Source organism: Mobula hypostoma, chromosome 3 (assembly GCF_963921235.1).
Source record: "Mobula hypostoma chromosome 3, sMobHyp1.1, whole genome shotgun sequence".
NCBI classification, from domain to species: domain Eukaryota; kingdom Metazoa; phylum Chordata; class Chondrichthyes; order Myliobatiformes; family Myliobatidae; genus Mobula; species Mobula hypostoma.
Genome location: NC_086099.1, coordinates 186,185,698 through 186,212,513, shown reverse-complemented (window position 1 = coordinate 186,212,513; position 26,816 = coordinate 186,185,698). Strand labels below are relative to the sequence as shown.

At 39.9% G+C, this 26,816-nt stretch overlaps 1 protein-coding gene across 2 annotated transcripts in view; it reads left to right on the top strand.

The window, feature by feature from the left end:
• Positions 1-25,611, top strand: part of LOC134344447 (rho GTPase-activating protein 21-like) — a 231,253-nt gene extending 205,642 nt beyond the window's left edge. For both annotated transcript variants that reach the window (XM_063044256.1, XM_063044257.1), the window contains exons 19-25: positions 8,362-8,435; positions 8,533-8,622; positions 8,978-9,103; positions 9,204-9,245; positions 11,172-11,277; positions 13,686-13,717; positions 22,862-25,611. In XM_063044256.1, the coding sequence (XP_062900326.1) occupies positions 8,362-8,435; positions 8,533-8,622; positions 8,978-9,103; positions 9,204-9,245; positions 11,172-11,277; positions 13,686-13,717; positions 22,862-24,661 (2,270 nt within the window). In that variant the 3' untranslated portion in view covers positions 24,662-25,611. The remainder of the gene's footprint in view (positions 1-8,361; positions 8,436-8,532; positions 8,623-8,977; positions 9,104-9,203; positions 9,246-11,171; positions 11,278-13,685; positions 13,718-22,861) is intronic.
• The last annotated feature ends 1,205 nt before the right edge of the window (positions 25,612-26,816 follow it).

Sequence of the window (26,816 nt, the reverse complement as noted above, 5' to 3'; positions counted from 1 at the left end):
CGGAGGTGATAAGAGAGCTTAAGGTTAAGGAACCCAAGGGGAACAGTGATCACAATATGATGGAGTTACAGGTGCACATTCCTTTATCTGAAATTCTGAAATCCAAAAAGCTCTGAAAACAGAAGTTTTTTTTCGCCAGCAGCTGACGTCACTGAGATGTGACGTGGCAGCACTAGCAGAGGCCGTCAGACGTCAGTTGTGGCTCAGCGCTCGTACTGGTTACACGTGTGTTTGCTGTTTGCTGATATTTTGTGTTCACTGTTGACTTTGTGTGTAATTTCACTGTGAAAATGTCAAAAAGAGCTGCAGATACCCCTATGGGTAACAATGAGAAAAAGAGAAGGAAGCATCTATCATTATCAATAACGCAGAAAGTGGAGTTATTGTAGAAGCTTGATCATAGTGTGTCTGTGTGGCGTCTTACTGAAGGAACTACCACTGTATATGATTTAAATAAACAGAAAGACAAGTTACTGAAGTTTTATAGTGACAGTGACGTTCTACATTTATTTCAATAAGTCATTTACCATCTGTTTGATTCGGTTCGTTTGAAGCTGCATATTTTTATGTTTTATTGAATGTTTTTGTTGGAAATAAAAATTTTTCTTGTCATTATTCCCTAAACAATACAGTATAACAACTATTTACATAGCATTTACTTTGTATTAGGTATTATAAGTAATCTAGAGATGATTTAAAGTATACGGGAGGATGTGCGTAGTTTTGATGCACCGCCGGGTCCTAAAGTCCACTGAATTGAGACAGGTTAAATAAGGGCCTTGAGCATACGTGTTTTTTGGTATTGGGGTGGGGGGGGGGGGTTTCTGAAATGCAACTTGGCCCCAAGGATTTTGGATAAGGGATTGTGGACTTTTACTTTGAAATTTTAGAAGGAGAAACTAAATTCCAATGTGTCAGTATTTCAGTGGAATAAAGGAAATCACAATGGCATGAGAGGGGAGCTGGCCAATGTTGGCTGGAAAGAGACACTAGCAGGAAGGACAGCAGAGTAGCAATGGAGTTTCTGCAAAAAATGAGGGAAGTGCAGGACAGATATATTCCAAATAAGAAGAAATTTTCAAAAGGAAGAAGGACACTATTGTGGCTGACAAGTGAAGTCAGAGCCAAAGTAAAAGCAAAAGAGAGGGCATACAAGGAAGCTAGAGCTGGTGGGAAGATAGAGGACTGGGGAGATTTTAAAAACTTGCAGAAGGAAACTAAGACGATCATTCAGAAAAAGATGAATTATGAAATGAAGCTGGCGACTAATATCAAAGAAGATATTAAAAGTTTTTTTAAGTATATAAAGTTTAAAAGAGAGTTGAGGGTAGAGTAGGACCAAGAGAAAACAATGCTGGAGATATTGTAATGAGAGACACAGAGATGGAAGAGGAACTGATTGTGTATTTTGCATCAGTCTTCACAGTGGAAGACATCTGCAGTATACCAGACATTCAAGAGTGTCAGGGAAGTGAAGTATGTGCAGTGAAAGTTACGACTGAGAAGGTGCTCAGGAAGCTTAATGGCCTGAGGGAGGATAAATCTGGACCTGATGGAATGCACCCTTGGGTTCTGAAGGAAGTAGCTGGAGAGATTGTGGAGGCATTAACAATGATCTTTCAAGAATTGGTAGATTCTGGCATTGTACCGGATGACTGGAAAATCGCAAATGTTACCCCACTATTTAAGAAGAGTGGGAGGCAGCAGAAAGGAAACTATAGATCTGTTAGCCTGACATCAGTGGTTGGGAAATTGTTGGAATCGATTGTTAGGGATGAGTTTACAGAGTACCTGGAGGCACATGACAAGATAGGCGAAAGCCAGAATGGATTCCTGAAAGGAAAATCCTAGCTGACTAACATACTGCAATTTTTTGAGGAAATTACAAGCAGGGTAGACAAAGGAGATGCAGTAGATGTGGTGTACTTGGATTTTCAGAAGGCCTTTGACGAGGTGCCGCACATGAGGCTGCTTAGCAAGATAAGAGCCTGTGGAATTACAGGGGAGTTACTACCATGGGTGGAGCATTGGCTGATCGGCAGACAACAGAGAGTGAGAATAAAGGGATCCTATTCTGGCTGGCTGCCAGTTACCAGTGGAGTTCCACAGGGGTCGGTGTTGGGACCATTGCTTTTTACGATGTATGTCAATCATTTGGATTACGGGATTAGTGGATTTGTGGCTAAATTTGCCGATGATACAAAGATAGGTGGAGGAACGGTAGTGTTGAGGAAACAGAGAGCCTGCAGAGAGACTTAGATGGTTTAGGGGAATGGGCAAAATGCAGCGATGCAAAGGGACTTAGAAGTCCTTGTGCAGGATACCCTAAAGGTTAGCCTCCGGGTTGAGTTGGTGAAGAAGAAGGTGAATGCAATGTTGGTATTCATTTCTAGAGGTATAGAATATAAGAGAAGGGATGTGATGTTGAGGCTGTCTAAGGCAATTGTGAGACCAAACTTGGAGTATTGTGTGTAGTTTTGGGCTCCTTATTTTAGAAAGGGTATACTGACCTTGGAGAGAAGATTCACGAAAATGATTCCAGGAATGAAAGGGTTACCGTATGAGGAATGTCTGGCAGCTCTTGGGTTGTATTCCTTGTGTTACGTACCCCGTAACTGGGTTGCCAAACCAGCAGAAATGGATCACTCAGTTGGAGTCTGGATTACTGGAACTAAGAAAGTTTTATTACAGAAATAAGCAACACAGTACTCTAATAGTAAGGATATAAATGCAACAGGTTAGCAACGAATAAACACACATGTACACAGAACTAGGATAATAGGGTCAATCAAGCTCTATCGCAGTCTAGGGGTAAAATGATCAATCACAAGTGACAGAGTTCAGTTTAGTTCAGTTCGCAGTAATCGCTGTTGTGCCGTTGGAGAGAGAGAGAGAGAGAGAACGAATGAATTTTCAAATCGGATTCCAAACAGACCTTTGATATTCCTCGCAGTCAGCTTTCGGGCGAGCCCTTTGTAATGTCTTCTGAGGTCACCGACTGTGACCGCTCCGTTCCAGATACGATCGCTCCTCAGCGGTGAACCCGGCACCCAGGCATGGGCAGACACATACACCGGGTTCCCGCCGACCGTATCTTTCCACCCTGTGCGTCTATGGCTGGTCCCGCGACCAGCCCTCCAAAACTCCCACCGACTTGTGGGGGCGCACCGCTTCCAGGGTCTCGTTACCTCATGGTGTCTGTTGCCTTAGCGAACCTGTCCCTTTTTATCCCCCCTGTTGGGGTATCGCCTGTCCATCAGACTTCAAACAGTTCAGGGTTCAAAGCAGCCGGTCTTGACAATACTCAGACCGGTGTCTCCTTCCGTTAAACTCTCTCGTCTCCTCATTAACATTTCCAAATGCTGCTCCATTGTCTTACTTATCTCTCTCTCCTGAAGACAGGTGGCAGATCAACTGATGATCCCACTTGTGATAGCACAGGACAGTTAACATCTTAGTCTACTTTTGTAACCCTCTTTTGTCACACCCCTCCCCTTTAAGGATTTTTACCGGGGTAAAAATTATAAGCATGAATACATTATTAGATACACACAAATATACATCTTCATCAGCTATTTGGCTAATACAGAGAATTTTAAGTTGTCAACACCTTGACAGACAGTCAGCAATCACATTTTCCGTTCCTTTTATATGTGTTATTTTAATAATCCTCTCAAACCAGGCTCCAACTTAGCAGTCTTCATAGTGGCCGAAAACACTAATGAATTGTGATCAGTGTAACTTCTCAGTGGTTTTCGCCCCGGACACAGATAACAAGGGTCGTCCCATACCAACTTAGCATTCTTTGGCAAGGGCTTTGTAAGAGGGTGGGTACTATCCGCAAAGTTGTTTTTTTTTTCTGCAAAACTTCCGATAGTACCCCACCATCTCCAAGAACCTTCTCAGGGCTCTCTTGTCTGTCGGGGTGGGGACTTCAGAGATAGCCCGCACCTTAGCTTGCATCGGAGCCAGCTGCCCCTGTCCTACCACAAATCCTAGATAAGTGACTTTTTCGTGGCCGAATTCACTCTTTGCGAGGTTTACTGTCAGGCTGGCTTCAGACAGCCATTTAAACAGTGCCACAATGTGCTTTCCCCACGTGTCACTCCAGACCACTACATCGCCAATATACACTTCTGTGTTCTTTAGCCCATTTGTCACTGAATTAATCATTCTATAGGGGTGTTGCTCACTAGGCTGACCTGATGTGACAACAGCTCCATGTCCCAGCTCTTTGCATCGCCTCGGGACATCTGGACCTACGTGCGCGTGCCAGTTACTTAGCTTTATCAATGGCCTGCTTTGTTCGGGGGTTAGGTGAGAGACCTTATCAACAAAACGGGTCAAAACAATAGACATCTCCCATCTGGTCGGCACCACACTTACCTTTTCAAAATGGGTCCTCCCCTTCTCAGGTGGCACCCTAGCCTCATTAATTTTCATGATATCACCAGCTAGATCTGTTTTCTGATCGTGGTGGGCTTTTAACCTGTTAATAGCTTCTAACTGTGTTAACTCACATCTGCAATAGTCAATAACATCCTTCCTCCTGTGCAGCCAGTAAAACTCTTCCATGATTCCGCCGACTGTTTCCCTCTCCCCAAAATGTCCACCAAGGGGTATCTTGTGGGCCAGGTTAAGAATCTCATCCCCATAAATTTTTGGCACCATCCCCCATTCCTCATCTGCGGGTTCGGTACTTGATCTCCCCTCCTCCACACAATAGCCTACTGGCTCCGCCGAGACCATCAGCTCCTCATCTCGCTCCTGCGCCTGTACAAAATCCTTCCTGGCTGATGCTAAGTCTGCCTCAGCTCCCTCACTTCCTCCTGTTTCACTACACTCCTTCTTTTCACTTTCTACCTCCTCCTGGTACAAGGCTGGTAGAAACGTCTCAGCTAAATTTACTTCGGCAGTCTTTCTGGACACACGCCGAGTCACTGCGCAAACGGGATGAACTTGTGAGTCCATGGGCGGGGTCTCAATGCTGGCAAGCTGACCTGTCAATCTTACTGCCAAGAACACAATTCCCCCGGCGAGGTCATTACCGAGCAAGACTTCCACGCCTTTCATCGGTAATTCGGGCCTCACCCCGATCGTGACTGGTCCAGAGACCAAGTTGCTTTGTAGGTGTATCTGGTGCAAAGGGACTGCCTCAGTCCCTTTTCCAATGCCTTTTATGACCCTGACTTTCCCAGTCTCGGTCTCTGAACTAAAGTCTAACACACCCTTTAATATCAATGACTGACACGCTCCCGTGTCTCTCCAGATCCGTACTGGAACTGGGTTTAACCCCTCCTTCACCGACACCAATCCGGCCGAGATAAACCTCTCGCGCCCTTCCTGAACTTTGGCAGACCTTTCCTCTCCTAGCGGTTTGTTTACCAGCTCAATACAGCCAGTCAAAATCGCCGTTTTTCCTTTTCCCGTCTCTTTCTTTGGGGCAAAGCACCTGGACGCTAAGTGTCCGACTTTCCTACAATTATAACAGACGACCCCAGGAGACTTCCTACCAGACTGCTCCCAGTCTACCTTATCCTTCTCACTAGTCTCCGGCTTACTTACTGCCTTTTCTGGCGGACTCTCCCCGCCGTCCTGACTACCCTTCTGGTAGCCTTTACTCGGGGCAAACTTCATTTTATGCGTCAACGCGTACTCATCTGCTAACTTAGCAGTTGAGGCTAATGTGGCTGCCTCTTTCTCATCTAGGTAGGGTCTCATACCGTCAGGGACACAACCTTTAAACTGCTCAATCAGGATCAGCTGTAGCAGTCTGTCATAATCCCCATTTACCCCCTTCGAGGTGCCCCAACGCTCACAATATGTCTGCATCTCACGGGCAAACTCTAAATACGTGCGGTCCCACTGTTTCCTCGCATTACGGAACCTCTGCCGGTATGCCTCCGGGACCAACTCATAAATCCTGAGGATGGCCTCTTTCACCACCTTATACCTCTGGGCATTTTCCACAGACAAAGCCGAGTAAGCTTGTTGGGCTTTCCCTTTAAGTACACTCTGAAGCAAAACAGCCCACTTATCCCTTGGCCAGTCCTGACTTGCAGCAACTTTTTCGAAATGGAGAAAGTTCCGATCCACGTCGGTATCGTCAAATGGGGGAACCAGCCTAACCTCCTGGGTCGCCCTGAACCCTCCACCTTGGTTCGGCATGGGCCCCTGCTCTGCCCTTATCTTTAACCTCTCCAGCTCGAATTCCCTTTCCCTCTGTTTCTCTTCTCACTCCAACTGCCTCTCTTCTCGTTGTCGTTCTAACTGTTTCTCTTCATGTTCTAGCTGCCGTACCCGGAACTCATGCTCGAGTCTCAGTTTTTCAAGCTGCACCTGTACTGCGTCTCCACCAGGTTTTCCAATAGATATCACCTCCAGCTCCCCTTGGGGAAACACACCTCTAGATACATAGTGCTCTACGATAGCTCTGTGTATCTCCTCTCTCCTCATTATCGACTTCCCCTTAACAAGATTCAACCGTTTGGCCACAGCTGCCAATTCCGCTTTCCTGGCATCCTCTAATGTCTCCAAGGTCGGCGCCTTTAGAAATTCCTCAATCTCCATTTCTGCTGTTTGCCTTTTCTTTCTTTCGGGAATTTTAACCCAATCAATTTACCCCGTCCCAAATTTAGCGTTCAAAATCCCAGACGAGAACCCCACTTATGTTACATACCCCGTAACTGGGTTGCCAAACCAGCAGAAATGGATCACTCAGTTGGAGTCTGGATTACTGGAACTAAGAAAGTTTTATTAAAGAAATAAGCAACACAGTACTCTAATAGTAAGGATATAAATGTAACAGGTTAGCAATGAATAAACACATGTACACAGAACTAGGATAATAGGGTCAATGAAGCTCTATCGCAGTCTAGGGGTAAAATGATCAATCACAAGTGACAGAGTTCAGTTTAGTTCAGTTCGCAGTAATCGCTATTGTGCTGTTGGAGAGAGAGAGAGAGAGAGAACGAATGAATATTCAAATCGGATTCCAAACAGACCTTCGATATTCCTCGCAGTCAGCTTTCGGGCGAGCCCTTTGTAATGTCTTCTGAGGTCACAGACTGTGACCCCTGTGTTCCAGATACGATCGCTCCTCCGCGGTGACCCCGGCACCCAGGCAAGGGCGGACACATACACCGGGTTCCCGCCGACCGTATCTTTCCACCCTGTGCGTCTATGGCTGGTCCCGCGACCAGCCATCCAAAACTCCCACCGACTTGTGGGGGCGCACCGCTTCCAGGGTCTCGTTACCTCGTGGTGTCTGTTGCCTTAGCGAACCTGTCCCTTTTTATCCCCCCTGTTGGGGTATCGCCTGTCCATCAGACTTCAAACAGTTCAGGGTTCAAAGCAGCCGGTCTTGACAATACTCAGACCGGTGTCTCCTTCCGTTAAACTCTCTCGTCTCCTCATTAACATTTCCAAATGCTGCTCCATTGTCTTACTTATCTCTCTCTCCTGAAGACAGGTGGCAGATCAACTGATAATCCCACTTGTGATAGCACAGGACAGTTAACATCTTAGTCTATGTGTACTTTTGTAACCCTCTTCTGTCACACTTGGAGTTCAGGAAAATGAGGGGGGTTCTCATAGTAACACTTCGAATGTTAAAAGGCCAGATCAGATTAGATATGGCAAAGTTACTTCCCATGATAGGGGATTCTAGGACAAGAGGGCTCTACTTTAGGATTGAAAGACCTCCATTTAGAACAGAGATGCGGAGAAATTACTTTAGGCAAAGGGTGGTAAATCTGTGGAATTTTTTTGCGACGAGCAGCTGTGGAGGTCGTCATTGGGTGCATTTAAGGCAGGGATAGATCTGTTCTTGATTAGCCAGGCATCAAAGTGTATGGGGAGAAGGCAGGGGACTGGGGATGACTGGAAGAATTGGATCAGCCCATGATGGAATGGCAAAGCAGACTCAATGGGCCGAATGGACTACTTCTGCTCCTATATCTTATGGTATTAACACTAGACTGAAATTTGTGGTCCTGGCATAATCCAAATCAATAATTAGTGAACATGTTGTTGGATAAGGACTGCATAAACACACTTAGAAACTGGTTTGATCATATGCTCCATTAAAATTAGACCATGAGAGAATTAACGAGATTTTATTCATCTTATTTGTGAGCCAGTCATATGTTGCTAGCTTTCTAGAGATGCCATTAATTGAGCTTGGTTGGAACAGGTTCAGGTAGAGCACTACAGCAGGAATGGTTTAACTATAATGTGGTCTCCTGATATCAGATTGTAGAAGTCCTGGAGCAAAGAATATATGTAACTATTGTGTTGAACATTTTAAGCATTTTAGTACTGCTCACTTTAATTATTAAAATGATTTTTTGTGTGTTACAGACAAATATGCTAATTTTATAGATGCCAACAGAAAAGAGGATTCAGTGGATAGACTCAGAACCTTAAAAAAATTGGTAATCTTTATCCATGACTAGTTTAACTTTACACATAGTTAACATTAAACCTTATTTCTATTCATTAAAACTGTTTCTCATGGTAAAACAATTTCAGATTCGAGATTTACCAGATCATCACTATGAAACGTTAAAATTTCTTTCGGCACATCTGAAGACAGTAGCAGAAAACTCTGAAAAAAATAAGGTATCCCTATTTAAGTTCCTTTAAAACTTTATGCATGTACACATTATTTTTAAATGTCAAAATTGAGAATATTCGGTTTTTATGTGTATTTTGAAATTCTCACTTCCAGCTATAGTGATCAGCTAAAGCAAATGTAAACACCAACACTGAGTTAAAATTTAGAATGATGTCCCAATTTTTCTTTTTCCAACTTTTCTGGTGTCAGAGGATATAGTTGCCAGATCTGTCATTATAATTCATGTTCCTGGTCAAGGAAACATATTCTGAAAGACTTAACAATATATAGGTGTACTCTAGTGTGATAATAAAATACTTTAACTTTATTTTTAAAAATCTGAAACTGTTGTGTACTTAGATGGAACCTAGAAATTTGGCAATTGTATTTGGTCCAACCCTTGTCAGAACATCAGAAGACAACATGATGCACATGGTTACTCACATGCCAGATCAATACAAAATAGTGGAAACGCTTATACAACATGTAAGTTTACTTCATATCCATGGTTATTAGGATTAATAATTTGTCACTGCTTGAGTGAATAACTAAATTGTAACAACCATTGATCTGATTGTATTTTCAGTATGACTGGTTTTTCACTGAAGAAGGTGATGAAAGTGCAACCGTAAGTAATAATAATTTGAAAACATACTTAGAGACACGCAGCAGACCAAACTGGAACTGATGTCAATTTCATTCAATATCCTTACCTACAATAACATTGATGGTTTTTGCAATCCTCTATGTTGTCTACTTTTGGGTTAATATTTCTTGTACATACTTTTATTTACTGATAGTTTTTAGCACATTTACTATAAATTCCAAAGAAAGTTGTTACATAATGCACCTCTTTGCCTACATCTGCAGGGTTAAACATTTTTGCTGTTGAACTTTGCTGATTTATTATTGTGCAAAATAGTCAAATAAATATCTTTAAGTATAATGCTGATGGAGTGCTGTAGGTTATTGAAATAGTGGCATTTAAAATACATGCATTTTCTTTTGAAAACGTTAAGCCATTTCTTGGTGTAATGTTGCCATTTCTGATTTTGGAAGTATAAAAAAATGCATGTTTTTGCATAAAGCTTTTAATACAATGGCTGTCCCAACTAATACCTGACATGATAATTCATTCTTTGGAACACTAATTTTATGTAAAATAAGCAATAAGTTTTATTCTTGATACAATGCGTTATGTGTATGGAAATAAAAAATATTGCGGAAAACTAATAATGGCCTACAATACATGTGAATGAATGGTATGAATTCTGAAGCCACAGAAATTGGCTGGTTCTCGTTTGAAACCCAAATGACCTCTTCCCTAATGCATCTATTAAAGTCATACTTTGGTCTTTCTCGTGACATTGGTATTATGATATGTGGTGCTTCACTGTGAGAGAAAAGTAAGCTTGTTATTTGAAACAGACTGTCACTATTTTGGAAGATTATGATTCATGCTTGCGAAGTTTTTAAGCATTCTCTTTTTTTCTAATTGATTCTAAATCTAAATTCTGAATTAAGCATGGAAAACCCCTCTCAAATTTGGACTAAGCAGAGGTAGTGGGTTTTCCTACTGGACTGTGAATTTTGCCAGTTTTGTTTCAGAAAGTGACATGCACAAACTGCTGTAGTTTATGAATGTTATTACAGGAATGTAGATAATTCAATATCTAAAGATTAATGGAGATTTAAACACAAAATTACATTTGGTTGTCCAGGTTCTTAACGTGAGGCAAAGTAAGTAGCAGCTTTTAAAAGTGGGCACTTCTAGTGCTGCTTCTGGTTGCATTGGGTTTAGAAAGATTTGCAAGTATACTTCTACCATTAATCTCAGCTGATTTTGTTTGGACTTCAGAAACTTCTTGTAGGGGAATATGCGGCGAATTAAAGAATACAGCATACAGCAGTGACATAGCAATTAACATCTAATAAGCCAACAATCCCAAGACCAGAGTTTAGATCTTACCATGGCAGTTGTGGAATTTAACCGTCAGTTAATTTCTAAATTTAAATAAAAAGTTATTAATAAAGACAGTCACACATCTGATTAAATGTTACGAAAAAACATTTTGTTCACTAATGCTTTTCGCAGGTAGCAAGTGCTGTAATCTTGTAAATAAAGTTCAAGTATATCATGTAAATTACCTTTTTGGATTGCCTTAGCCTTTACACAAAAAGGTATGAAGCAGTATTGCCTGTGTCTTCTTGCATATTTAAAATCTGACAACTGGTGACATATGTTAGTTTGATGCTAGCACAGCAAATGAGCAATCCTGTTTTCTCTAAAGGGAACTGGGTCCAACATAAAAAATATTATTAAAGATCTTTTAAGTATTCACTTAAATAGCTTCTGAACTTAAATCAGGCAAACTACCTTTTTTATCTGGAAAACCTGATTTCAGGCATTTCATAATGATGTGGTACTCAATGACAATCTTGCCACACTGGAGAATGTAAAAGTCTATTGTTCATTTAGACTTGGGTTACTGGTGTTTTTTTTCTTCTAGTAAAGAAAAACAACTTTCTGATCTTCTTACTCTTGTGAATGTAGACACCAATCCAGGAAGAAAGCACAGTTGATACACAGCCAGTGCCAAACATAGATCATTTGCTAACCAACATTGGGAGAACAGGAACTACTCCGGGAGATGTTTCAGGTAACTGCCTGAACAAGACACTGCAGAGTTCGGTAACAGACAGTGTCATTGTTACTGACCAACTTCCTACAGAAGTAGACAGTTCAAGATTGAAATGCTTGTATTTGCCCATTCAAAACTGCAAATACTTGTAGGAGAAATTTGCTGCATATGTGAAACAATTATAATAACCTCAAATTATGTATATAAGTGTTCAAAAGTGTATTGTTTTTTGGTTATCCATGATTATAATTTTAAGAGGAATGGTTTTTATAACATTGTGATATATAGTGTGCTGTGCACTTTTTAAGTTATAATTAAATATAGGACTAAAATGTTTCCAGAAATTTCAATTTTCATTATCTACATGTTGGTTTACATTTTGGTAATTGTTGCAAGGTCATCTGAAAAATGTGTTTAATTTAAAGTCTGGAAGAAGCTATAAATCTTATAGGGCTTATTTGGTTGGTGGCTGGAAGCTTGTGTGTTGTATTTTGTGGGACTGTGGTGTGTGAATGTGTTAGTCAAGACAGTATCACTTTTTATCATGTACTTGGGCTGGATTTAACTTTATCTAGACAAACTTTCACAATCTTTTTACTTCCTTTTTCCAGCCTGTTTCAACTTAACTACATCAAATTATACTCTCATTTTGGAGTGACAGTAATTTCATTAAATTTAAAACAATTGGAAAATAAATGCATATATGGGGCACTTTAAAATCATTTAGCATTCATTTCATTCCATGAGATGTACAATGTAACTTGAACAAGAGAATGAGAAAAGAGATACTGATGCATTATTTAACTTAACTGAATGTACTTAAAAGGTCTGATTAAAGTAATGTGATCCACCTAAGCTTTTATTATAAGAAGAATGTTAGAGAATTTATGTCTGCAAGTTTTGTGATTGTCTTCTATAAATTAATTGTTAATTAAAATTGCACAATGATTTGTATTTTAGTGTGGTAATTTTGTGGTAATGCTGTGCCATTTCTTTATCCTCTGATCTTGCTCTCAATATCATTAATTATGGTTTGTTGGATTTTCTGTCCATTAGTGTGAGCTTATCATCCTGTCCTCTGTTGAACTAACCCAGCATGTCTTTTCCCAAACGTGTCAACTTTGTCACATAGCTCGTGTCTGAGTGTTAAAGGGTTTTTTTCCAGCATTTACACATACTGATCTTGAAACAGGCGAAGTTGGAGGAGTCTATCACACTGTGATGTCACTGATGGATTCTGTGATGTCACTGATGGACAGCTGGAACTGTAGGAAGAAGGAGGATTGTTGCCCTCATTGTAGCTGCCTAGTCTGCAGAAATCCCCGTTTCTTGTAAAATGGAAAATTTATCATCTGTGATGTAAATTTGCTGTAATGATTATTTTAAAAAGACCAATACTACTTTCTTAAAGTCTTTCTGCTGTTTCTTATCATTTCTGAAGCAGACCCTGAGGAGAAATAGCATGGTATGGTCTATTAGTTTTTATAGTCATGTAGCATAAACCATGTTTCAAAAGGGGTGTGGCTGGGGGCTCAGCTCTAGGTCTGCCTTACAGACTTGCAAAGTGAATTGCAGGAGTAATTTTCAAGTATTTGTAGCTTGAAAATACTGAAAATTTATATTAAAAATTTGGAATTTTGCTAGCCCCTTTCTGCCCCCCTCTTAATTTTATAGCCTCAGCTGTTGCCCCATAGTAGATCTCTTTTTGCAGCTTTCATTCTACATTTCATCATGCCCTTGTCAAATTTGAAAGTCACATGCTTTTCTGTGAATTCTAAGTATATTTAGTTGACTTTATCTAAAATAATATTAATATAGCTTAAGCAAAAAAAAGCATTAGTGTTTGTGTTTTTGAGTTCTGTGCTTTCTTGTTTTGCTCGGCATCATTTGCATCTCTCCCGGAGTAAGTAATTCTTGTAAAGTGTCTTTTCAATTAACATCTTGCAGATGTAGGCCCTTTAGATCAATGCAACATTTGTGCAGCTATAACTTAGAAACCAGTGGTGTGCTTAGAACTGTGGGTGCTTTGACTTTCATAAAGCATGTTATGAGGACACATTTTAAAATAAAATTGAAAGAATGAGTTCTGCAAATGGAAACAAGAATAAATTGCTTCAATATGTACTAATGTTTAATTAGTCTTTGTGTTTTTTCTAAGAGAACAGGGTCCCTTTGCCATCCCTCTCATTGAGCTGGTTTAACCTCAATTTCACAGCATACTTTCATGGTGGTGGCTGTCTGTGCTGCTTTTCATCTCAGTGAGCTATAACTCTCCACTCTGTGCCTTTTTTCTATTGCAGTCATACTGTTTTCTATGAATTATGATTTGCTTCATAAATATAAATAAATGTGCTTTAAATTGTTTGTTAAAAATAAACAAACAAATGATGTAATAATTGTGATGTTTTCTTTCTCCTCTTTTACAGACTCAACCACTAGTGACTCAGCAAAATCTAAGGTGAGTACGTAACTGCAAAGAACATATAAGACCTTAAAATAGATTTATTGACTAGAAATTATAAAGGCACAGAAGAGTGTGTCATGAAAATATTTAGCAACATTAAATTTTGGAATTGTGGATGCTTTCCTAATTGGTTATTGAAGAATTAAGTTTTTCTTTCCTTCACCAATGTCTTTTATATAGCATTTTTTTTGCTGAAGTAGTTCTTGCACTGTGTAAAATAATTTGACGAGTAAGTTTTTCAGTTATCTTGGACAGGATCGTCACCCTCCTCTAAAGCTTCTGCTTGGCTGGCCACTGATATGTGACTACCCAAGCATAGAACTATTCACTACTATTCAAATATAGCCAGAGGTCTTCTCTTTTCTCTCCATCACCATCATCATGAGTCCCAAAAAATCTGTGATTAAATCTCTCTGGTTTATCCTCTATATGCTATACCTGGCACGAGCATTTAAAATAAAGCTTCAAATTCCACATACATGCTGATGGCACCATCTCTCTCAATCTCTCCAGTGCCTCAAACTTGCCACTCTGTTTGTCCAATATCCAATATTGGATAAGCAGGAATTTCCTCTATTATTGGGAATGATAAAGTCATTGGCTTAGTTGCTGAAGTCCAGATTACCACTGTGCCTTTATTAATTTCCTTCTTTACTTCTCAAAATAAAATTTAATCAGATTTGTAAGATGGTTTCTCTGATACAGAGCTGTGCTAGCTCCCCTGACTCTGCCTTTATCTTTCCAAGTGAACATGAATGCAGCCCTGATAATAATCTCCCTACCACTAAAGTAAAGCTCACCAGCATTCAGTTTACCAGACCCAACTGGTTCTCCTCTACCACCACTCTCCTCCGTCTGGCAGAACTGGTCCTCCCTCTCAATAACCTTTCCTTAGGCTCCTCGCACTTCCTTCAAACTGCGTAGCTACGGGCACTTGCATGGGTCCCAGCTGTGTCTGCCATTTTGTCGGCTGCGTGGAACAATCTATGTTCCAAGCCTACACTGGCATCACTCCCCAACTTTTCCTATACTACGTTTATGACTACATTGATACAGCTTTGGTCCTCTAAACACTCTTTGGTTTTAACACCCTTTTGTACAATGCTGAAATAAAATGCTGAAATAATACAAATACAATACAATGCTGAAATGCTTTGTAGTTCAAAATTTATTACTGGCAAAAGCTGCTTATGGATTATAATTTAAGTCTTAATTTTTGTGTACAGTAGGTTCCAGTTAATTAGGCCATCAGTTACAGCAGCCACTTATTTTGGACAACTCTTAAATAACAAAATCTTATCAAGAAAATAGCTGGGACATTTTGCTGCTTAATTGGGACAGAATACTGTTGCTGAACAGTTTCCAACTAGTCACTTGTGTGTGTTAAAAAGTGATTTTTGTCACTGATAGTTGTTGAGGAATAAGCAGTAAGACAATTTAGAAATGTTTTGCTCACTGCAGTTTCAAGCATCCAGGCTTGGAGATGCCAGAAACAGCCGGGAGTGAAAATGAAACGATTTTACTACTTCACAACAAGTTAGGAACTACGAAGAATTTGAAGGCATCAGCAATCATCTTGAATGTTAAAATAAAATCGTCGAATGTTACAATCGTCAAAAGCATTGTATGAAGGCAGTCACTAGGTGTCTGTTCTAATTTTGTCCATTTACAATCAAAAGAACACAGCAGCGTGTTCTGTCATATCTGACGATAACAGTGAAACCTGTGCAGGAGAGCTTTTAAAGTGGAAAAGCCGTTGCACTGGGACAGTTCCACTCTCTCAACCTCAGAAATCCAGGTCCAGTGGTATGAGTACACGTCACAAGCTGGGGACTTCCTTGGTTGAAGTGGATAACCATGACTTCTGTGCCTTCACTCTCCAAAAAGTGTTGCAGAACTGCCATCTTAGCTGTTGGTTCTCACTGTTGATCTCATCCACCCAGTTAGCTGAGGCTGACTTCACATGCAAGGACAGGCATGTCCCTATCCCACCAGAAACCCACATCTGGTTGAGCCTGCCTGTCGACGCTGTATTGTCGACGGGGTGTTGTCATTGTTGCATGCAAACAGTTACTTGGAACCACAGGTGAGAGCTGAATCCGTTGGGGACCAAAGGTGAGTGAGCTACCCCAGAATGGACACGACAAGCCCTTTCACCAGAGGTACTACCCCTCCCTGGAAACCTGTTACACAGCAGCGTACACTGGATGAATTTCTCCATCGATAACTATTAGGAACTAATACACAGTTTTATAGTTCTGTAATGGCATTAGTAGTGTATTAATTTGTTTAGGATTTCATTTAAATGCCTAATTTGTTACTCAGTTAAACAGCAGATTGACTTTTTTTTTAAATACCTTCTTAACTATTTCCATGAAACTTCAGCTAACAGGACCTCAATGGTAGTAATATCTGGATTGTTGCCTGTTCCATGTGCCATGTGCCAGTGAGAATAGGAATAGGATGATCTGGCAGGTAAAAGCATGGCTGCAGAACTGGTGCAGGGGGCAAGGGTTCAGATTTATGGATCATTGGGATCGCTTCTGGGAAGAGGCAACTTGTACAAAAGGGACAGTTTACATCTGAACCACAAGGGGTCCAAATATCCTTGCTAGAGTTGTTCAGGAGGGGTTAAACTAATTTGGCGGGGGGATGGGAATCGAAGTGATAGTGCTGAAGATGAGGTACTGATTTACAAACAGAGGCAATATGTAGTGAGGAGAGGCTGTTAATAGGACAAAATTGCAGTCAACAGGATGAGTTGCAATGTAAAAGGTGGACAAAATCAAAAAGGGTGATTACAGCACTGAAGGTGTTGTATTTGTGTGCAGTATATGGAATAAGGTAGATGATATTGTGGCACAATTACAGATTGGCAGGTATGATGTTGTAGGCATCACTGAATCATGGCTGAAAGAAGATTATAGCTGGAACTTAATGTCGAAGGGTACACATTGTATCGAAAGGACAAGCAGGAAGGCAGAGGGAGCAGCATCGCTCTGTTGGTAAAAAAAAAATAAAATCAATCAGTAGAAAGAGGTAAGATAGAATCAGAAGATGTTGAGTCAGTGTGGATAAAACTAGGGAACTGCAAGGGTAAAAAGTCTCTAATGGCAATTGTATTACCTATCCCCAAACAGTTATAAGGAGGTGGTGAACACATTACAATGGAAAATAGAAATTGCATGGCAGAAGGGCAATGTTCCAATATTCACAGGGGATTTCAATATGCAGGTAGATTTGGAAATTCAAATTGGTGCTGGGTTCCAAGAGGGGGAGTTTCTAGAATGCCTGCGAGATGGCTTTTTAGAGCAGCTTGTGGTTGAGCCCACTAAGGGATCATCCGTACTGGATTGGATGTTGTGCAAGGAAATAAAATTGATTAGAGAGCTTAAGGTAAAAGAACCCTGAGGGGAAATTGATCATAATGTGATCAAATTCATCCTGAAATTTGAAGTCAAAGAGAGGGCATATAATAGAGCAAACATTAGTGGGAAGTTAAAGGAATAAGAAGTTTTGTAAAACCAACAGAAGGTAACTAAAGTGTCATTAACAAGGTAAAGATGGAATACGAAAGTAAGCTAGCCAGTAATATTAAAGAGGATACCAAAAGTTTTTTCAGATACATGAATTATATAAGAGAGGTAAGAGGGGATATCGAATCGCTGGAAAATTATACTGAATAAGTATTTTGCATCAGTATGGTTGAAGTTCCATGTGTTATGGGTCATGAAGTATGTGAAGTTACCATTACTAGAGAGAAGGTTCTTGGGAAGCTGAAAGGTCTGAATGTAGATAAGTCACCGGGACCAGATGGTGTACACCTCAGGGTTCTGAAAGAAGTGGCTGAAGAGATTGTGGAGGCATTAGTAATGATATTTCAAGAATCAATAGATTCTGGTATGGTTCCAGAAGACTGGAAGATTGCAAATGTCTCTTCACTCTTCAAGGAGGAGGAGGGGCAGAAGAAAGGAAACCATAGGCCAGCTGGTCTGGAGTTGATTATTAAGGATGAGGTCTCAGGGTAATTGGAGGGTTATCACATAAAGTTGGCCATAGTCAACATGGTTTCCTCAAGGGAAAATCTTGCCTGACAGAACTGTTGCAATTCTTTGAAGAACTAACAAGCAGGATAGACAATGGAGAAATGGTTGCTGTTGTGTACTTGGATTTTCAGAAGACCTTTGACAAGGTGCCACACCCGAGGCTACTTAACAAGCTATGAGCCTATGGTATTACAGGAAAGATTCTAGCAGGGATAGTGCAGTAGCTGATTCGCAGGAGGCAAAGAGTGGGAATAAAGGGAGCCCTCTCTGGCTGGCTGCCAGTGATTAGTGGTGTTCCACAGCGGTCTTTGTTTGGACCAATTCTTTTTACATTATATGTCAATGATTTGGATGATGGAATTGATGGCTTTGCAGCAAGTTTGAAGATAGGTGGAGGGGCAGGTAATTTTGAGGAAGTAGAGACACCGTAGAAGGACTTAGACAGATAAAGGGAATGGGCAAAGCAGTGGTAGATGGAATAGTATCAGGAAGTGTATGGTCATGCACTTTGGTAGAAGAGATGAAAGGAGTGACTATTTTCTAAATGGAGAGGAAATACAAAAATCTGAGATGGAAAGGGTCTTGGGATGCCTTGTGCAGGATTTCCTAGAAGTTAATTTGCAGGTTGAGACTGTGCTAAGGAAGGCAAATGCCATGTTACCATTCATTTTAAGAGGACAAGAATATAAAATCAAGGATATAATGTTAAGACTTTATAAAGCACTGACAGGGGATCACATGGAGTATTGTGAGCAGTTTGGGGCCCCTTGGAAAGGATGTGCTGAAACTGGAGAGAGTTCAAAGGAGTTTCACAAAAATGATTCCAGGGTTGACTAGGTTGTCATATGAAGAGTGTTTGAGGCTATGGGGATGTATTCACTAGAATTCAGAAGAATGAGGGTTGACCTCATTGAAACCTATTGAATGGTGAATAGATAAGTGGATGTGGGAAGGATGTTTCTTAAGACCAGAGAACATAGCCTCAAAATAGAGCGTCCTTTTAGAACAGAGAAGAGAAATTTCTTTAGCCAGAAGGTGGTGAATCTGTGGAATTCTTTGCCACAGGCAGCTGTTGATATAAGTTTAAGGCAGAAGTTGATAGACTCTTGATTGGTCAGAGTACAGGAGAAGGCAGGAGATTAGGGTTGAGAGGAAAATGGATCAGCCATGTTGAAATGGCAGGGTAGACTCAGTGGGCCAAAGGGCCTAATTCTGTTCCTATATCTTATGGTCCTTTGGTTTTATAATTGGGGTAGCCACATAATTGGACCTAAATGTACTGGTCCTGATGTGTCCAATAAATGGAAGTCCTCCCTAAGAGTGTTTGGAATTTCATGGGTCTTGTATTGGCAGAGATATGAAAAACATTACTTTGTTTGAATTTTTCTGTACAGTTCAAACCCAAATTTAGATAGGAAGAGTTCTGATCCTTGCAATTATATGGTAGCCTCTGAATGTGATTTGGTTAATGTGGAACCAGGACCTACAAGGCAACTACTTATGATGGTTCAGTAGGACCACATTTTGGAAATGGAATGGAATTACATCTTTTGTAAACTATCTTCATATACAGGGGCATGCAAAGTTTGGGCACCCCTGGTCAAAATTTCTGTACTGTGAATAGCTAAGTGAGTAAAAGATGAACTGATTTCCAAAAGGCATAAAGTTAAAGATGACACATTTCTTTAATATTTTAAGCAAGAAAACTTTTTTATTTCCATCTTTTACAGTTTGAAAATAACAAAAAAGGAAAAGGGCCCGAAGCAAAAGTTTGGGCATCCTGCATAGCAGTACTTAGTAACACCCCCTTTGGCAAGTATCACAGCTTGTAAGTGCTTTCTGTAGCCAGCCAAGACTCTTTCAATTCTTGTTTGGGGGATTTTCGCCCATTCTTCCTTGCAAAAGCTTCTAGTTCTGTGAGATTCTTGGGCTGTCTTGCATGCACTGCTCTTTTGAAGTCTATCCAAAGATTCTCATAGAAAACATAGAAAATAGGTGCAGGAGTAGGCCAGCCCTTCGAGCCTGCACCGCCATTTATTATGATCATGGCTGATCATCCAACTCAGAACCCTGCACCAGCCTTCCCTCCATACCCCCTGATCCCTGTAGCCACAAGGGCCATATCTAACTCCTTCTTAAATATAGCCAATGAACTGGCCTCAACTGTTTCCTGTGGCAGAGAATTCCACAGATTCACCACTCTCTGTGTGAAGAAGTTTTTCCTAATCTCGGTCCTAAAAGGCTTCCCCTTTATCCTCAAACTGTGACCCCTTGTTCTGGACTTCCCCAACATCGGGAACAATCTTCCTGCATCTAGCCTGTCCAATCCCTTTAGGATTTTATACGTTTCAATCAGATCCCCCCTCAATCTTCTAAATTCCAACGAGTACAAGCCCAGTTCATCCAGTCTTTCTTCATATGAAAGTCCTGCCATCCCAGGAATCAAGCTGGTGAACCTTCTTTGTACTCCCTCTATGGCAAGGATGTCTTTCCTCAGATTAGGGGACCAAAACTGCACACAATACTCCAGGTGTGGTCTCACCAAGGCCTTGTACAACTGCAGTAGTACCTCCCTGCTACTGTACTCGAATCCTCTCGCTATAAATGCCAGCATACCATTTGCCTTTTTCACCGCCTGCTGTACCTGCATGCCCACTTTCAATGACTGGTGTATAATGACACCCAGGTCTCGTTGCACCTCCCCTTTTCCTAATCGGCCACCATTCAGATAATAATCTGTTTTCCTATTTTTGCCACCAAAGTGGATAACTTCACATTTATCCACATTAAATTGCATCTGCCATGAATTTGCCCACTCACCCAACCTATCCAAGTCACCCTGCATCCTCCTCACAGCTAACACTGCCGCCCAGCTTCGTGTCATCCGCAAACTTGGAGATGTTGCATTTAATTCCCTCATCCAAGTCATTAATATATATTGTAAGCAACTGGGGTCCCAGCACTGAGCCTTGCGGTACCCCACTAGTCAAGCCTGCCATTCTGAAAAGGTCCTGTTTATTCCCACTCTTTGCTTCCTGTCTGCTAACCAATTCTCTATCCACATCAATACTGTGTGCTTTAAGTTTGCACACTAATCTCCTGCGTGGGACCTTGTCAAAAGCCTTTTGAAAATCCAAATATACCACATCCACTGGTTCCCCCCATCCACTCTACTAGTTACATCCTCAAAAAATTCTATGAGATTCGTCAGACATGATTTTCCTTTCACAAATCCATGCTGACTTTGTCCGATGATTTCACCGCTTTCGAAATGTGCTGTTATCACATCTTTGATAACTGACTCCAGCAGTTTCCCCACCACCGACGTTAGGCTAACCGGTCTATAATTCCCCGGTTTCTCTCTCCTTTTTCAAAAAGTGGGGTTACATTAGCCACCCTCCAATCCTCAGGAACTAGTCCAGAATCTAACGAGTTTTGAATGCGGCCAAAAAGTTCTGTTTTAACTTCATCAGTCCCCAGGGCTTGTTTAGATGTTCCTTTGAACTTCTTGAATAGAACTTTTTGGCCGCAATGAGCAAAGGTATGTTTGGAGAAAAAAGGGTGCAGAATTTCATGAAAAGAACACCTCTCTAACTGTTAAGCACGGGGGTGGATTGATCATGCTTTGGGCTTGTGTTGCAGCCAGTGGCACGGGGAACATTTACTGGTAGAGAGAAGAATGAATTCAATTAAATTCCAGCAAATTCTGGAAGCAAACATCACACCGTCTGTAAAAAAAAAACCAAAGATGGAAAGAGGATAGCTTCTACAACAGGATAATGATCCTCAGCACCCCTCAAAATCCACGATGGACTACCTCAAGAGGCGCAAGCTGAAGGTTTTGCCATGGCCCTCACAGTCCCCCGACCTAAGTATCATCGAGAGTCTGTGGATAGACCTCAAAAGAGCAGTGCATGCAAGACGGCCTAAGAATCTTACAGAACTAGAAGTCTTTTGCAAGGAAGAATGGGCAAAAATCCCTCAAACAAGAATTGAAAGACTCTTAGCTGGCTATAGAAAGCGTTTACAAGCTGTGATACTTGCCAAAGGGGGTGTTACTAAGTACTGACCATGCAGGGTGCCCAAACTTTTGCTTCAGGCCCTTTTCCTTTTTTGTCATTTTGAAACTGTAAAAGATGGAAGTAAAAAAGTTTTCTTGCTTAAAATATTAAAGAAATGTGTCATCTTTAACTTTATGCCTTTTGGAAATCAGTTCACTTTTACTCGCTCAGCTATTCACAGTAACAGAAATTTTGACCAGGGGTGCCCAAACTTTTGCATGCCACTGTATTTAACTGATATTCTTTCAATCAATTTGTGCTGCTATCCACTATAGTTTTTAAGTTAGCACCTCCTGAGCTTTTATGAATGACACTGATCACATGATGTGATTGTACTTTTGGTATCTTACTGTTGAACCGTGGAGCAATAATTTGGGTCTCTTGGTTATTGTTCATTCTATGACAAATTCAAGGAAAAAAAATGTTGAATGCTTTTTTCCTGACCAAGAAACTATTGTTCTTTTTTCTATCACTGATGACTTCAAATGAAATGAAATGCGAGGCACCTAGAAAGCATTAAGTTGCACTTGCGCATATTTCTTTACACCATAAAGATTCACTATAAATTAGTAAAGGTATGGGAAAATGGTTGCTAAGGCACATATTTTAAAGATGGAGGAGGATGCTGGATATTATTGATGTTTCTTTTGCCCAAACGTAGTGTAGCATAAGGGTGTCATTTTGATATCTACATTGAAATTTTGGCCATGGTCATGTATAAACCAGAGTATTTTAAATGCATTCTTTTCACTGATATTTTCAATAAAAATGAAAAAATGCAGGTACTGGAATCAAATACAAATCAGGCAGTGTCTCAATAGAGAGAGTAAACATTTCAGGTTTTAGTTCTGATGATATTTCACCTGAAACATTCACTGTTTCTCTTTCCTTCATTTTTTTACAAGGTGCATAATCCACTTAGAGTCTGTTATCTTTAATATATTTGTAAAGTTCATTGTCTTGTGTTCAGTAAACATTGATACAGAAAACATGCATTTCTTACTTCAAACATTTTCTTCCATATTTAACAGGGTTCTTGGGGATCCGGAAAGGATCAATACAGCAGGGATCTGCTTGTGTCATCCATCTTTGCTGCAGCCAGTCGTAAAAGAAAGAAAAAGGATATAAAGTTGCAACAAAGTAGTTCAGATGATGAGTTGGAAAGTGGATTCTCCAGGAAAGAAATATCAAACTATTCCCATACAGTTGTAGCTAAGGAACTGGGAAATAAAGGAGAAGCTGAAAATGAAGTTGACTTATCTGAAACGAAGGAAAAACAAGATAATTGGTATGATGAGCAGCAGGTAAAAGAAAGTACAGGGGAAAGGAATAAATCTTTATCTGTAGCATTAATTGAAAAGTATGAAACGAGAAAGCAGACATCTCCAGAAGAAACAAGCTTCACAGAGCAGAAGCTTCCAACATACTGCCAAAAATGCACAGACTCGCCTAATGTCGGTTGTTCCAGTCCACAACTAATTGCAAGCACAAATTCTATTTCTGCTATTGAGGTTTCTTCTGGTAATGTAAACAAGGATAAAGCTGTAATGGACTTAAATATTACAGTCAGTAATTGTTCTTTGGATTCTCAACAGCAAACTAATTTAATCAAAACAAAGAAGCCCACAGTCAAAATCATAGATACAGTTACTGCAGATGTAAGTTCCATCGCTTCAGAATATTCCACAACTTCTTCTATAACATACCTAACAGAAATGGACTCTCATGTGCTGAATCCAGAAGTCCAGTCAGTGACAGAAAGCAAAGGTGATGAGGCTGATGATGAGAGAAGTGAACTTGTCAGTGAAGGACACCATGTTGAAACAGATAGTGATAGTGATTTTTCTGTTTTTGCTGCAAGTTGTGCACCTGAGAAGCTCCTACATGTAATGAAACAGGATCCATCAACGAGTGTCAGGAAAAACTCAGAAGGAAGTAACACGATGGGAACAGAGGGAAGTTCAACACCAAGGTTGGATGGTAGGAAAGTATTTAGCTCACGTAAGCTCATTGAGAGTGATACACTTTCAAAGAAAAAATCACTTAGGTTGAAAGGTGAAAGTGAGGTGTCAGTGGATACAAAGGAACAAAAAGAAGCAAAGAGAGAACAGAAGGTTGTTGACGTCATGAAGAAAGGGAAATCCACAAGCAGCCTGTCTTCATTCATTAAAAATGAACCTGATAAGATGGAGCCTGGTTGGAAGTTAAAAATTACAGACCGTTTAAAACTACGTCTAAAAATTTCTGCAGATGATATGTTTGGAGTTGGCATACAAAAGTCAAGCTCTCCTGAGACCATTAGGAAAAAAAACATCAGGCGCAGACATACTATGGGAGGAAATAGGGATTTTGCAGAACTGAGTGTTTTAAATGCATGGAGAGCACATGAACAAGAACATTCTCCTAATAATGTAGGGAGTGGAGGGAACGAACCCCAGTTGTCAGCAATGGATCGCCTCAAGCCAAAATGTCATTCCCAGGATCTCTCAATCACAGACTGGCTTGCTCGAGAACGCTTACGCACTAGCACACCAGATTTGCACACAGAAAAAGCCTTGGAGCCAAGAACTGTGGTCATTAGTTTAGACAACGATACAAACACACAGTTGTCTGCATCAGCTGGAGAAGATGCAGTCAGCTCAAGTAGTTTGACCCAAATCAGTCATCCTTCCACTTCAACATCTCTTAGCCCACCATCTTCAACAGATCAAGTAAATGGTGACAGCCACCAAAGCAAGGGAAAAAACAATTTTAGTACAACAGTTGATGCTCATCCCCATAAAATATCTAGTAATCAAGTAGTCAAGTCTCGCTTCTATCAGTACTTGTAGGTCTGCAATTATTTATGTGTCTAGTGCTGCAGAAAATTGTACAGCAAATTGCTTGTCAAACAGTATACTGTTTTCTATATGAATTTCCTGTACATATTTCTATCTGTACTTGAATTTTAAAACAGTTGATGCTCTGCCAAAACAGCAGGCTGGTTTCTGTGCTGGGTACTGTGGAAGCTCATTGTGTACACTAACAGCCAGAAATAGGATAAACTTGTGTACAAAATAAATTTATAAATTGAGTAGAAAAGAGCATCAAGTGCTGAAGCCTTCTGACATAAACTTAATCATACTGCATGATCAGCAATTCTTGCATAAGTGTTCTAAATTGGATTCAGCTGCATATATTTTACATCAGCTTACAAGGGCGAGCAAAATAAACTTTTTGGATTTGATTTTTGGAACTTCAGTTGCAAAAGAAAGTGCCTCATCTCAAAAAAGAAATTGGTTTAGATAGGGTGCCATATTGTCATTTTAGTTTAAAAAAATCTAGAAATCTACTGTGAACAAATTATTTTATCTGTAAACAAAACAAAAATATCATTAAAATAATTTTCCAGATTTTATTAACTAAGCAGGTAGAGTTTCCACACTATAGTCATTCCAGTTGGATCGTAAGAACATTTTTTAATTCAGACTTTTAATACAGTCTTTGTATGGGACTTGATTTTTTTTAAAGGTTTCTGTAAAGATACATAAATGTATATAATTTCATGTGTCGCTTTTTCAAATTTGAGATTTGATAAAAGCTTTGTAACATAGGCATGTAGATAGTGGTTTCTGGAAAAACTGGTCCCTTGCTCATTTTTCATCATCTCTAAAGAGAATCTTAACTGTGCATGAGAACTGTTTTCTCAGATTCAACATTGTATTTAGCCTGTGTACAGATAGAGGCAAATTGTTTGTAAATGTGCCCTGGAAACACTGGAAATAAAATTTTGGTTTCTGTGGTTCTCTGCTTATGTTCTTTAACGGCATTTAACAGAAAAAAATAGCCAAATGTATGATATATTTATATCTCTTTCTGGTCCTAAGTTTTCTTCCACTCCAAAGAGATATTGCTTAGGTTTAGTGAAGATAAGTACAGTGAAGATAAATCCTTTGGGATCTTACTGAATAATGATGCCAGCAATATTAAGGCTAATAATAAAGACTGAAATGGGAATTGGTACTATAGATAACAGGTGAATCACACTGAATAAATAAATAAGCCCTACAAGATTGGGGGGTGGGGAGAGATGAGGTTTGGGTGATGAAGGAAATTGAGACAAAATAGTAAATTTTAAATTTATGACTGTGAGTAATATTAAAAAAAATCTTTTTAATTGACAGCCCCAACTTCCTGAACCAGAATAACAGGTTCAGTCCTATGGTCAAAAGAGCTTAATTTGCCAACATTTTTCCACATGCCTTACATCTGAGATTGGTGAATAATTGTTAATCAAAGCTTTTAAATTAACAATTCCTATTAATGAACAGATTTCTAAACATATATCACTCTTTGGAAGTATATCCTATACTCTCCTACAAGTCAGACCTCCAAATTAGAGACTGTGTACCTAATTCTAGACTACCCAACAAGCAGCAGTTGAATTATCTCTACTTTGCCAGTCTTATCTACTTATCCAAAATACTTGGGGCTGGAACTGTTTTGAAATATCTAATGAGATAGCTTGGGATTGCCATCATTTTTGGTTGAATTTATGTGCTATTGTAAGCAGTCTTTGTGTTACACTTGTTCATCAGACATATGTAATTAACAGTAAAAATTATTACATACCATTAATATATTGTGCTCAGGGTAACAAAAGCAGCACAGCAGCATCGGGAGAATACCTGAAACTGCTGTTGAACAACAACAACAAACAACTGCAGGCTTTCAGTCTCCAGCTAGGATGTCATGTTTTGATTAAATACTGTATTTGGATTTACTTTTTGTTTGATTTTATCTTACATAAAACATATCAGCATTGTAGACTTGTTCTGGTGTTAGATTTTCATCAGTAATGCTTTCAAAGATTAACATCATTAGGTAAGATGTAAAAACAACCACTTCTTCTGGTGCCAGATTTTTGTGATGAACAGATGCTTTAAAATTCTAATACCGTACCTTTTCTTAAATTTATGAACTGTTCAGCTAAATATTCATAATTAC